This window comes from Vidua chalybeata, chromosome 3 (assembly GCF_026979565.1).
Source record: "Vidua chalybeata isolate OUT-0048 chromosome 3, bVidCha1 merged haplotype, whole genome shotgun sequence".
Taxonomy (NCBI): domain Eukaryota; kingdom Metazoa; phylum Chordata; class Aves; order Passeriformes; family Viduidae; genus Vidua; species Vidua chalybeata.
Window position 1 is genome coordinate 11,603,101 of NC_071532.1, and position 14,233 is coordinate 11,617,333.

At 36.1% G+C, this 14,233-nt stretch overlaps 1 protein-coding gene across 2 annotated transcripts in view; it reads left to right on the forward strand.

The window, feature by feature from the left end:
• PRKN (parkin RBR E3 ubiquitin protein ligase) overlaps positions 1-14,233 on the forward strand; it is a 670,711-nt gene that overhangs the window by 295,991 nt on the left and 360,487 nt on the right. For both annotated transcript variants that reach the window (XM_053937694.1, XM_053937695.1), the window contains exon 5: positions 750-833. In XM_053937694.1, the coding sequence (XP_053793669.1) occupies positions 750-833 (84 nt within the window). The remainder of the gene's footprint in view (positions 1-749; positions 834-14,233) is intronic.

Genomic DNA, 14,233 nt, shown 5'->3' on the forward strand with positions numbered 1-14,233 from the left:
GATAGGTCATCCTGTTAATCACAATATTTTGCAGTTGTGAAATATTGATGACTTGCAATCCTTATTTTTTTCTGCTTGGTAATATACTCATAAATGAACTGTGTATATTCAAAAAGTCATTGTAAAGTTTGGTAAGGATTTTTTGTCAGGTTTTTTTCTGGGCTTTTATATTGTTTTGTTGTGGGGGGTTAGGGGATTTTTAAGTTCCTTTAATAATGACTGATAAATATTGAAGTTAATGTGAATATCTAGAAATCTAAGAACAATTCTCACTTAACATTTTCATTATGTTGTATTACAGTTAAGTAAAGACTTTATCTAGAGCCAAGAAATCTATTCACAATTTTTCTAATTGTGTATTCTACTTCCAACTGTTATCTTTTTTCCCTTTTCCCCTTAGTCAGCTGCAGGCCCATGTGTAAACAGTGTTGAACCAGACAATGAGTCTTTGTGGCTTTTTAATTATGATTAACTCAGTACCTGTCTTTAGCTGAGAAAATGTAACCTACTATCGATGCCTGTTCACGGCACTGACCTTAAGGTGGAGGGACCACATGTCCTGTTGTGAGCAGGCTTTACTGGTGAATATTGTTATATAACCTGAATGATCTCTCCATGTAATCATGATTTAACTGTCTAGCTAAAATCTAAATGAAACAAGAGTAGGAAAAACAGCAACAAAACCAAGTTGTATATGTTTATTTATGAAGTAAATTATAATCTTTGCATGCTTTGGTTTTATTTTGAAGGGCCCATCTTGCTGGGATGACGTGCTAATTCCCAACAGAATAGGAGGCGTTTGCCAGTCCCAAGGGTGCAATGGAAATGTAGCGGTAAGATTTTGTCATGTTTCTCCAAGTACTGTGGCACTCATAAGAATAATTCTTTGTAACAATTCTAGCCATGTCAGAATTTCAGTAATGAATGTGAAGACACAGGTATGGTACACTTCAAAAGAGCTGGTCAGCATTGGATAACAAACCTCTGATGTCTTGCAAAAGGGAGGAACTTTGGTCAGATGCTATCTGGAATGAAGGAGGAAATAATTTTATTTCATCTCTTGCACTGAAGTATAACTCTTAGATTTTCAAATATGGAGAGGTTAAATGTGGAACGTAATACTTAAATGTTTCTGTCAGTGTTTATTTTATAATTGTTATGCATACCTTTGCCTTGAAAGCTTCAAATTTCCATGTCATATTGCACATCAGAACTTGCCTGTTGGGCTTTGTCCACAGGAGTAGGCTCTTAATGATGATCACTTTGCAGTTTTTCTTCCACATCTTGTTGCTGTTGCTTCCTTTGTTTCTTGAAGTGATGTCAATGAAAAGACTGAGTAAAAAGGAGCATAGGTTTCTCAAATTCTTAATAAAGATGTTTCAAAACATTAGATATGTATACTTATATCTTCACATGTATTAGATATTTATAGCATCTAATACTACAGACTTAGAGGTAATTCCTTTTCAGTAAAAAGCTTAATTTGAGTGTTTTTACAGGACAGAGATTTTACTCGAATTTCGTACATATGAAAATATTCTATTCATCAATGATTTGCAGATTGGAGCTACATAAATGGCTTTTTCCAGAGTTGCTCACCTGCTCTGGTGTAACCTTCTCTTTGTCCTCCCTAGCAAGACAGTTGTGAAGTGGTGTGTCCATACAGTTCCATAGGTGTCTCCTGCTTGGCCACAGATGGTGCCAGAAAATATTTTTATCTAACTTTAGATACCAAATGATTGTTTTAATAGCATGGTATTTGTGGCTGAGTACATGTGCAGCCAACAGAAACTGAGATCTGGCAGCCTTTGGGCTTCTGCTTCTTGGTGTGCACCTTATAGCAGTGGCTGAGACACCCAGGAATCACAGAATGTCCTGAATGTCCTGGGCTGGAAGGGACCCACAAAGACCACGACCTTGAAAGTGGCAGGTGTTAGAAATTCAAATGCTATTCTCTGGGCAGTACAATTCGCAGTTTTGTCATTTATTGGCAGAATATACCTGACTGACTTGCAGCTGCCAACTTACAGCTTTTGTTATCCAGTGTATTTGTGAAAAAGGTACTGAAATAATGGCACTTTTGGCAACCCTGCCTCCTGAGCTACAACCCATTCCCTCATTGAATCAGTTCTTATTTTTTAAAAGCAGAAAATGAAACAAAATGCCATCTTTGTGGAGAGTGAAGAAAACCCATTGACCATAAAGCTAAATCTGATACTGTGGCAAACAACTAATACCCAGTCAACTAAGCCTCATGACTCCAGTTGCTGTCAGTTCCTCTGGCAAGTTGCATACTTAGCAGAGCCAAGTTTCAGTATTATCTTTCAGTAAGGCATCACTGAACAAATTTCAGAAGACAGACATGTATATTTCTATATTAGACAGACATGTAGCTAATGCAACTTGAGACAACCTGAACTACTGGCCTGAGGCTGTTACTGCAGAAATGTGCTTTTTATTTCCAAACTGACACATTTTCCCTTTATCAGCTACAAATCATTCTATCCAGTAGTGTTAGAATGGAACCAGACTGAGGTTCAAGAACACTCCTAATTTTTATGATTTTTCAACCAGAATGTCCAGCAATATCAATATAGTCCAGAAAAACCAAGCACTTAAATACATTTAACTTCTTTTTTTACCTAACTATTCAGGAGGTAGGTAACCCTGCATTGATGGCTTGTTGAGATCCTCTAGTTGCTGATTTTGGGATGGTTTGTTTTTCTTTGGTCTCAATCACTATGAAAACACATCTTTACTTTCTGGGAAATCTTCCAGTTCAAAGGCATAAATCACTATGTTTTTTGTTCTGTGTCTTGCTCCAAGTGGGAAATAATGGAGATTGTACAGATGTGTTTCCAAGGACTTGCCATTCTTTTCTGCTCTGGTAAAGCAGTCTAACTGTTTGGAACAGAATAAACATAACCTTAACTAAGTCATGGGTTAAAACCTCTAGGTTTTTCTTGCCTGTTACAATCTTTGGAAAATTAAGTCACGTTTTATCATTAACTATTCATTCTTGCATTGTTATGACAAAGTTTTTGGAGTTATGTCTCTCAAATAGCTCCAAAGTGTATGTACTTTACCGTGATGTGCAATGAAGAAGCTTTAAGGCTATTGGTTGTAAGTTATCAACAAATTGCAAATACTGCTGTTTAAGGGGGAAAAGAAAAAATCCTCCATTATTTCTCTATCAAGACATGTTTCAGTTAAAAATGGATTTTATGGATTTTTTGTCATTTTTCAATTTTTGTAAGGACCAATTTGCAACATAAAATCCTCAAGGCAACACGTTTTGCCCCAGAATACTAGTTTGTACGTATTTTGGTATGAAATTAGTCTCTTGACAGAATGACAGACTTTAATTCTTTTGGTTGCAAAAATGTAAATAAAATAATTGACTATATGAGAAAACAATGAAAATCAATTTTCAATTCAGTTAAATAAAATTTCTACTGTTTTGTAGAAGATATAATGATTATCTTTATGTTACGTGCACTGTGATTCGATATGTGTTCCAACATGCTCCTAAGCAGAGGTCACTGTGGGGTTTTTTTCACATTAATTACAGTCTATCAGAATCACTCTGAACTTCTACAGCTTCAAAAAGATGAAGCTCCTCTGAATACTTATGTTGCTGCAATTGTAGAAAAGTCACTTTTATAACAAACTTTAATTATATTAATTTGAAAATGTAAGAGTCAACTATAGCTGTTTTAAATGCAGATTTAAATCCATCTTTCAAACTGTTTCACAAATTAGGACAATTCATTAAATGAAAGACAACCTTGTACTTTTGGTGTCTGTCTCAAAACACTTTCAGCCAGAAACACTGTATGTAGCTGTGCAGGTGTGCTTGGAAACAAGTGTGGTTCTATGAATTTCCAGATGCTCTTCTTATATGAGCATAATTTTGTTACTGCTTAGAACCACAGAATCATCTATGTTAGAAAAATCCTTTAAGATAATTAAGTCCAAGTGTTAACCTAACACTGCCAAGCCCACCACTAAAACAGGTCCCAAGGGCATTTCTGATATAGTTTTTGTATTCATGCTCATTTTGTGACCAGAATACATGTTATACTAAACTCTTTATTTAGCCTTTCTTTATTCAAATGAAATATTACTGAAGGAGTGTTCTTGTTAGACTTTTACAGTTCTCTGAAATACATACAGAATATTTTCTGTTTATCATCCATTGAAATGAATTTTTGATCAAGGAATTTTGCTACTTCTGTATATAAAAATGCTATTATATTTGCTTTCTCATGTAGGCTCATGCTTTTTAAAAGTAATCAAGAGCCACAGAAATAATGTGTCTTTTCAGGGTGAGACAGAGCTGTAATACTACCATAAACCACTGGAGTGGTGATTTCATAGGAATCAGCTCCACATTAGTTCCTCATTCCAGTGAATATGCATCAGTTTCTGAAAGACATTTCCATGTCCCAAGGGCAAAATATAGGGCAAACCTTTTTGAACTTTAGAAACCTGTGGAAAAAGTATTAATGTTCTATATTTGTTCTTGGGATTCTCATTTGATGTGCAAAAAGGGTTGCTGTAGACTTGAAAATCTCAGAAAGAATGAAAGGGTTAAAGAGAATTTATGGGTCAGATATGGTTTAAGCTATTGGGAATAAGGAAAAATGAAAATCACTGTAATAGAAATATAAATGGACTTCTCTTCCAGTTTGATATATCTCACTACTGTTACCTTGAATTCTTTGTTTCTGATGAAGACTGTATCAGCTGTCATCATAACTGAATAGCTTTTTTATCTCTGCTCCTGTTACTGAAACATGCTAGGATTCAACAAACCATTTCTAAAAGAAGGACCAGGACTTCTGTGAACTTTTGGAAGCATCTCTAAGTACTAGATTTTCTTAAATATCAGTACACCCTTCTTGTCAAACTCTATAGTAATCTCTCTTGCCTAAGGCAAAGATTTATATTCCAAGTTTGGTCACTTTTTTTTTTTTTAATGTTTAGTATTGGCCATGATATGTTATTTTAAATACTTCAATTCCACTATACGATAGTCTCACTGTTGTAGAGTATGCTTGAGAGCAAAGAGTTTGCCATAGGAAGCATGTTTGGTTTTTTAAATTATGTAGATTTTCTTATTATTATTGCCATTCTTCTTGTGTGATTTTGAATATTGCAATTTTATTTTTACTATATTGAAATTTTTGAACATTTCTCATATTTTTCCTTCCCTGCTTGTTTATTGTCATTAGGTTTGGCACTAAAGACAGCAATATTATGTGTTCCTTTCGTAGTCTGTTCCACAGGGAACCTGGGCTCATCTGAAATAGTTTGGACTAATAAATCAAGGGAACACTGTTCAGCTTGTATGCTTTAAATGCACAGCTTACCAAATAATTTTTTTTCTTTCAAGTGTCTAAAGCTATTCTTTTCAAACATCACTGTTCAGATGAAATATGTTTCATTTTTCATCTCATTTTGCTTTGATTAGCTCAGACCTCTGTTTCAGTTGAGAACAGAAATAAATCCTGTAGCAGTTAAAGTATCACGAGCAAAGTAGTAAATTTAATGATGTTGCCAAAATATGAATATAGTAAACGACTATCATCATTATAGGAAAGGTCTAATACATTGCTATATTTTTTTTTTTTTGTTGTTCTTTTTGTTCATTTTGAAACAATGATTATTGTTTAAGGTACTATGTCTGTCCATCCCTGGAGCAATTATATTTTAAAAGTCATAATATTACTATGAGTAATTTTTAAAATTCTGGAATGTTTCTTAATACCAAGAAGCCTCTTGACTTTGCATTTTTAATTTATTTCAGTGCTGTCCATGTTAGTTTACTTTATGCAGAAGAGAGTGGTCCAGATAATATATGCTATTAAAAAAAAAAAAAATTACAGTGAGTATGATGGAGTAGGAATGCTAATTAAAATACCAGGTAGTCTTACTTTAGAAATATTAAATTGATACAACGATTCTTATTCCCAATGTCCAGCCTGAGCTGCCCCTGATACAGTGTGAGGCTATGTCCTCTTGTCCTGTCACCAGTTGCCTGGGTGAAGAGGCTGACCCCTACCTGGCTTCAGCATCCTTTCAGGGAATTGTAGAGAGAATACAGTTGTCCCGAGCCTTTTCTTCAGGCCAAAACCAGCTCAGTTCCCTCAGCCATTATGACAGCTTCTTTATCCAGTCTTCATAGAATTCAAGTATGGCCTCGGTTGGACAGCACTGTTCATCTCATTCCAACCCCCTCACTGTGGGCAGGGGCACCTTCCACTGGACCAGGTTGCTCAAAGACTCATCCAGCCTGGCTTTGAACAATTCCAAGGATGGGGTATCCACAGATTCTCTGGGCAACCTGTGCCAGTGCCTCACCACCCCCACAGTAAAGAATTTCTAATTTCTAAACGAAAACTACTCTTTCAGTTTAAGTGTTCTGTCACTACATTCCCTTGTGAAAACTCTCTTTTCAGCCTTCTTGTAGGCCCCATCAGGAGCTGGAAGGCTGCTCTAATTCCACCCCAGTGCCTTCTCTTCTCCAGGCTGAACAACTCCCAATTTCTTAGCTTGTCTTCATTGGACAGGCGCTCCAGGTGTTGATCTTACTGAGTTTGTACTGGATCTGCTCCAACAGGTCCACGCCCTTCCTGTTCTGGGGTCCCTAGAACTGGATGCAGCACTCCAAGTGGGATGTCATGAGGGCAGAGTACAGGGGGACAATCTTCTTTGGCATACTGCCCATGCTGCTTTGGGTGCAGCCCAGGATAGAGGTGGCTTTCTGGGCTGTGAGCACACGCTGCCGAGTTATCTTCTCATCCACCAAGTCCTTCTCACCAGGGCTGTCCTCAATCCATTCTCCTCCCAGCCTGTGCTTGTACTTGGGATTGCAAATGTAGGATCTTGCACCTGACCTTGTTGAACTTAATGAGGGGGTGCATGGGCCCCCTTCTCAAGCCTGACCTGTCCCCTCTTGATGGCATCCCTTTCTTCCAGCCTGTCAACAGCATCACACAATTTGGTGTCACCAGCAAGCTTGCTAAAGCTATGCTCAATCCCACTGTCCATGTTGCCAGTAAAAATGTTAAACAGAGCCAATCCCAATGCCAATTCCTGAGGAAAGCCACTCATCACCGGTCTCCACTTGGGCATTGAGACATCAAACACAACTCTGAGTGCAACCATCCAGCCAATTCCTTATCCACTGAGTGTCCATCCATCAAATCCAAGTTAAGAGACACGGATATTGTGTGTGCACAGGTCCATGTAGCTGACATCAGTTACTCCTCCCTCACCCACCACCACTGTGGCCTCTTCACAGAAGGCCTCCAAATTTGTTAGGCACAATTTTCCCTTAGTGAAGGCATGTTGACTGCCATCAATCACCTTATTTTCCATGTGCCTTAGTACAGTTTCCAGGAAGATCCACTCCCTAACCCTGCTGGGGGCAGAGGTGTGACTGATTGGCCTGGAGTTCTGTTTCCTCTTTTTAAAAATGGGGATTGTATTTACCCTTGTCCAGTCAGTGAGAGCTTCACTGGACTACCATGACTTCTCAAATAAGATGAATAATGGCTTAGAAACTTCATTCACCTGAGGACCCAAGGATACATCTTATCAGGTCCTATGGACTTGTGCAACTTCAGGTTCCTTAGATGGTCTCAAACCTGATATCCCACAGTGGGTAGTTCTTCACTCTCCCAATCCTTACCTTTGCCTTCTGTGATTTGGGTGGGGTGCCTGGAGTATTACCAGTGAAGACAAAAATAGCCATTGAGGCCTCATAGTTTTCCATACATGAGAGACTCTCTCTTAAGATGAGATTTATTCAAGTACTATACAAGACAATTTTGAGAATCTTTCATATTTACCAGATTCTCTGACCATTGCTTTTACTATTTAAAAACTGTTTTATTATTTTATGCCCAGTACTGTGGCAAGTAGAAGGAATAAAGCATTAATGCAAGTTAAGTAATAAGCAGACCAGACCCATTGTTGTAGTTTGTTTTCTTTTATATTTTGTGATACAAGGAGGGCAAGCAAACAATTTCAGAGATTTATTTATTTATTTATTTTTAAAGCTGTTTCTCTTCACAAACCTATCCATTCACCAAATTAAATAATAACATGGCACAGTAGTATTGATGCCACCGGTGCAAACCACAAGATTGATACACTCTGCTTACATATGTTGATATCCAGCTGCTTAATTAGACTAATTTAACTATAATGTCATCCTGAGGTTTCCGGTTTGGCTGATGATCTACCAAAAATCTCAGTTTTTTCAAGTTGCTTCCTCACTAGGCAGAATGGCCCTTACTTCTAAGGGTATGACTTGATTTCTGGCTGTTTTAAAATGCCATATCATATTTTTGATCTCAGATGAGCTGGTTTTAGGTTTCATTGTTCCCACTCCCTCAAATTTTGGGCCATCTGTAATATTTATGAGTAATTACTTTATGCCTTCAGATCATTAAGAAATGTTTTTGAATAGCATTGGGCCAGGAGATGATCACTGCAAGTCACCTTGAAAAACAGACATTGGATGATTCGCTGTGGGAAATTACATTTTGAAACTTATCAGTTAAATGTCTCTAACATTGGTCTCATAGTGTTCTAGTTTCTTAATCAAAATGTCAGTGCCATATCAAATGCTGCACATAAATCTGGGTAAATTCCCATATCGCTATTATGATGTTCTGCTAAGTTTGTAATCTCATAAAAGTGTCAAGTTAGTTTGATAGAGTCGAGTTACCATAAATCCTCATTGATTGGCATTAATTACTGATCCCTCTTTTATTAATCAAGCCCTATATTAGCTATGTATTGTATGAAGGGCTGGTGTCAGTTTTCCATGCTGATAATTGCCTAGATTACCTCTTATATAGTTGTCCTAAATTATGACATGATAGGTTGTGTTCCTGTAAAGGTCTGTATTTTAAACCCTCTCTGAATGTGGGTAGGTTTATTTAGCCATCAGTGCATTTTTTGAGGAGTAAAGAAGAGATGAATAGTACTGAAAACAACACCTTGGGACTTTGGAATAACCTGTGAAAGTGCTGTGATTGTATTTTGCTGATTCTGGTTAGGTCTTTAAATTGATATACTTTAGAGCAAATAGAGATTGAAAATATTTACTTCAAATGCTTGATTGTGAAGAAAGACACACAGCAGGTGATGTACCATGGTATTTAAACATGGTAATACCATGGTATTTAAATATTTTAAACAAAGCATTATTTTTTAATATGTTTTGAGGCTCTTTCCATTCTAGCTCCAAATTATGTCAACTCTACATTTCTTCTCAGATTCTTCTTTAGGAAACCATAATTAGATCTTTTTCTTTACATTTATTCTCAAAGTAACCTCATTCTGGAGTAGATCAATTTTTCCTTTATAAAGAAATTCTATTATTCTAGTTCTCAGTTCAGAAAAAATCAATGATAGGTGAAAAACTGAATTATAAAATAGAATTAATTCTATACAGGGACAGAAAGCTAAATTATTTATCTTGAAATAGAAGTTAAAGCTTTTATAACTAAGATCTGTCCTTTTTTTTTTTAAAAAAAAAAAGTGAATACTTATTCACTCCTCATCAGTGTAAAAACAATATTTCTACAGTATATTGACTGGTTTTTATGGGCCACAGACTGTGTCTGTATCAAAACTCATTATTAGCACTCATAACAGGTATGATTTAGATCAGTTGATTATATTTATTAATTTTAGATTTTTTTTTCCCATAGAAGTCTTAAAACTGAGACAAGCCAGTTCTTTGGAACTGTTTTTAGAAAACTGTCAGTTCTCACATCTCACCAGTAATTAAATATTGCTAATAGTTTTTCTGAGCTGCAATTTTCATACACATTCTGGCAAACCCAAAGTAACTCAGTTATTTTTGCTCTGTGCTGAATGGTCTCAGGAAATTTAGCTCATCTTTCCTGTATTGATACCACCATTTTTATTTGCATGTGTGAAAATGCCATCACTTTGTAAAAGATGGAACAAAAATTGTTGGAGATTATAATGCATTTTTCAAACAAATCCTATGCTCTTTTGGATGTCATTTTTCAGTTGTTAACACTGTCAAATAGAGAAAAACACCACCACCACCATTATCTTTGATGTTTGTTTTATTTTTGCATCTGTTGTCCAATTCCAGAAGACCTTTGCTTGAAAACATGAACATTAAGCATGCTTTCAGTGAATTATTCTACCTTATATGAGCAATTTATGTGATTGTGCTCAGCTGCTAGGTTCTCATTGCCCTTCACAACTGCCTTTTAAAAATAAGCAGTTGTTTTGAACAGAACTTGGCATTTTCATCAATGATAGAGCTCTTGAACAATTCTTCAGATAGTGTAGAGGCTTCATCATTTGATGAGAGGCAGTTTCAGATGAGTTGAAAATTTGTCCTGTAGTAGGAATCAGTAAGACCACTGGAAAGACTGATAACTGTGTACTAACAAGCCAACAGCTTTTCTTCAATTTTTTCTATGCCCCTGGTTTCACTGAAAAAGAAGTTAATTTTTATAAATTATCATTTCTATATCCTCCTTGAGACTGTCAGTATCAAGGGTCTGATGTTAGAGAAAGTGAGCAGAGCACAGCTTTGTGTTCATCTGACCAAATCCTGGATCATTCTTGTAATAATTCCTTTGACTGTGCTGAAAGGTAGATTTTGTATTTGCAAACCAAAACTGAATGTAAATTCACCTTTAATGTTTTAAAGGTATTTTATTTCTAGAAATGTCTGAAAAACATGCTGATGATGCACTGCAGCAAGGAACTTATTCTGTACTGATGCTGTGTTGAGTGTCATAAAAACTTAATATTGTATTATTATAACTTCCTATTTCAGCCTGATGCAGTATACTTTTCCTGTTATTGTAATGTTCAAATCAACCTCAGGGAGATTCCTCTTTACCCATTACATGATTAAAAATTCAGTGCTCTACCATGATATAGTGTGGAAGTTGCTATGTGTTCAAAAAGTGACAAACTAATGGAAGAAAAATCCATTGAGAACTATTAAATGTGAAAAGACTCCTGGTTTATGAAGTCTCTGAACAACAAATTGCTGGAGATTAAGGTTTTTAGAAAATACTATTTTCAAGTTTTTATTTTTTTAGCACATATTCTAGACACATCTACTGTTAACTTCCTACTAAAGACAAGATCTTAGTTCATCTTGAATGAACTGCTCTATGATTTCATGAGGTGAAATGCATGTAAACAAGAGTTCTCTTATGGAAGATGGTTATCATCAGATTGAAATAGAAAGGATAAATATGACCAATATTTCTCATAATCCATGTAATTTTTTTTCAATTTACATCCATCCATCCTAAATCTTAGTTTCACCTAGCACAAACACAATAGGCAAGTAGAATCCAAATTCAGTACTTTGCATTCTGCTGCCATGGGAGGGTGGTGTGAGAGACTCTCACTGGCATGTGTTGCTGCCATTATATGGTCTTGAGCCTAGTAGTGAGAGCAGTGTTACAGATACTCTCTTTTTGTTGAATGTTGACCAAGTCGTTTTCACATATTATTTGGTGGCTATTATACCTTTCATGAATTTTGTCTATTCAAGTTGTAGGGAACGTGCAGGTATTTGGGGATCTGAACAAATTGGGAAGCAGTAATTGAAAACTATGAACAAAACAGAATTATATAAAAACCAAAGAAACTCAAGAAGACCCAGTAGAGTCAGATCCAAACCCATTGTATTTGCTCTGTCGCTTGTTTCACAAATCAGACCCACATTTCCTTTCAAACAAAGATTGTTTGATACATATTTTTGCATGTACTCTGTCAATGTGTCTAACATGTTCAGGGATAGTTTTTTGTAATTCAATGGATTTCAGTAACACTTTGACTGAATCTTTTGTTGCTCACTGCACATGACATTTAAACAGTATGTTACTGTTTGCAGCTGTTGCAAATTCATTGCTGATGATTGAAGCCTTGGATTTCCATTCAAGCATGCAACATGTTCCTGCAATCATCTATCAGCAATCTAATCAGATGAAGGTGATTTTGTTAGGGTACAGTATGGTTACAGAGGAGTCTCTACTCAAATGTCAGGCAGCATTTACAAAGCAAGACCACAATTTCTTCATTCACATGTGGCAAGTACTGTTACTGATTGTTTAATAACTGTGTCAATTTGCAGGCTGACACACTATGTGAGACATCCCGTTAGATCTAAAAGCTGCCGTAAAATTTACCTTGGCATTAAATCTGTTTCCCACCTATAGTTTTCATGCTTAATGTTCTGGTCTGGGATTCTAATATGTGAAGGCATTAGATTTTGATTAACAATTGCCTACATTTAGTCTAACTATATTTTTGGTCTATTTCTAAAAAATTGTGCCCGTAACTGATTTAGGACCAGTTTGTAAATTTGAATCTGTGTTGTCTGCTTCTGTGCATGCACCTTATGAAATTAGCTGATTTTTTACAAATCAGAAATGAATTTAAAATAGGCATGCACTGTTTATAGGATGTGGTGGTGTGAGATAATGCAGTCAATGGCATTACCTGTGAGCTTCTCTCACCAGGGACTGCAAGGTAATTCGTATTGGAACTGCTGCAGCATATTATGGGCTCTGTCTCCTATGGTTCATGCTAATGTGATGGGTAATTATCAAGTAGCTGCTGTCAGAAATGCCTGAATTCTTGTAGTATAGCTACCTGGGGCAAGGTTTAATGGGTTGTATTCAGTTTACAATATGTATTTCTAGCTCAGAGAAGTCAAGTATAAGAAAAACTTATGTTATTTTTAGCATAGAAGGCTTAAGTTGTAATAACAAATGTTTTCTGGATTGTATCTTCTGCTTTAATGGCCTAACCCATAAAGATACTTAAAATATATACCTAGCTTTAAATATACAAAGACTCTGCTGAGGTTAACAATGCTCTATGTTTTAAGCACCTGCCCCATTTGGGACATCAATCTGAATGTTTAAAAAATTGATTGGTTCAATACAAAAAAATCCTTTAGTGAAGGTCCTGCAATTGTCATTAGAAATACTCAGTATTTTGGCCTGTTTGCTGGAAGGATGCTCAGAAGTGAAGTATTTCCCTTGCTTTAGCACAATGAATGGTTAGAAACATGCAGTTAAAAAACCCAAGAACTTTTTAAGAATGTGTTATCTGCAATTTTTGACAGTAAGGATTGCAACAGTCCGCTTTCAAATATTTGTGTGTTTCAAAAAATACTGTGTTTCATGGTATCTACATCTGCTGTTCAGCTGTACTGTACATCATGGCAGCTCTTTGGGACTTTGGTAAATGTTTGGGGCATTCCAAAATGAAATCTCTGAGTTTTTCCACTGTGGCACTTATAGGTATGTGGGCAAACTAAATGTGTTTATGAATTGTTCTTAGAAGCTACAGATGGTTAAACTGCTGCCAGGAAATGAGGGAAATAATGTTCTAGTGAAAAGTATATTTCTTTCATGTGATGCATAAACCTGCTTCACTCTCCTGCTACCCCACCATTGCAACATCAGAAATGGCACAGAATTCTTCAAATTGCATCAGTGAGTTTTATAGTCATCTGCTGCACAGAAGAAATGGATATTTCTGGTGCTTATGGACTAATTACTAAGTAACTTTTCACCAAACAGCACTGTTACAGTGCCATTAGGAGGAGCTGTAATTGTGTATATCTTATTTTTACAAACAAAAATATTTGCCCCACATGAATTTGAGTTTGTAAATGGGGAAATTTAATGAAATTTGCTATGGAGATACCTATTAAAGCTGCTATGACTTTTATGTGTGTTAGAGGTTGCACCCACTAACAAATTGATTTCTGGAAGTTTATTCTTAAATACTGGTAAGCAGTAGTGCATTGCTTGCAGGATCACTAACCTGTCAATAAGGATTTGTTGTGATAACTTAATTCTTGTAATTTACAGGTTTTGCTGGAGCATTTGTATTCTGTGAGAATCTTTTAACTTTTTTTTTTAGCTCAGAGAAACCTGACCTAATACATTTGTACAGTTTATTTAAACTTTGATTTAAAGTATTTTGTTTTCTTAGTAACTGTAGAAGTCATACGTACTCCTTGAAAATATATAGGAATAGATATACTGCAAAGTATGTGAACAGGAGAAGAGTCATGATGGAAAACATTTGATCCATATTAGCCTCTCCCCTCCACCCCCCCCCCAAAAAAAAACCCTAACCAACCACCAAAGTGCCAAAAAAGCATCCACAAGTTAAAGTGGTG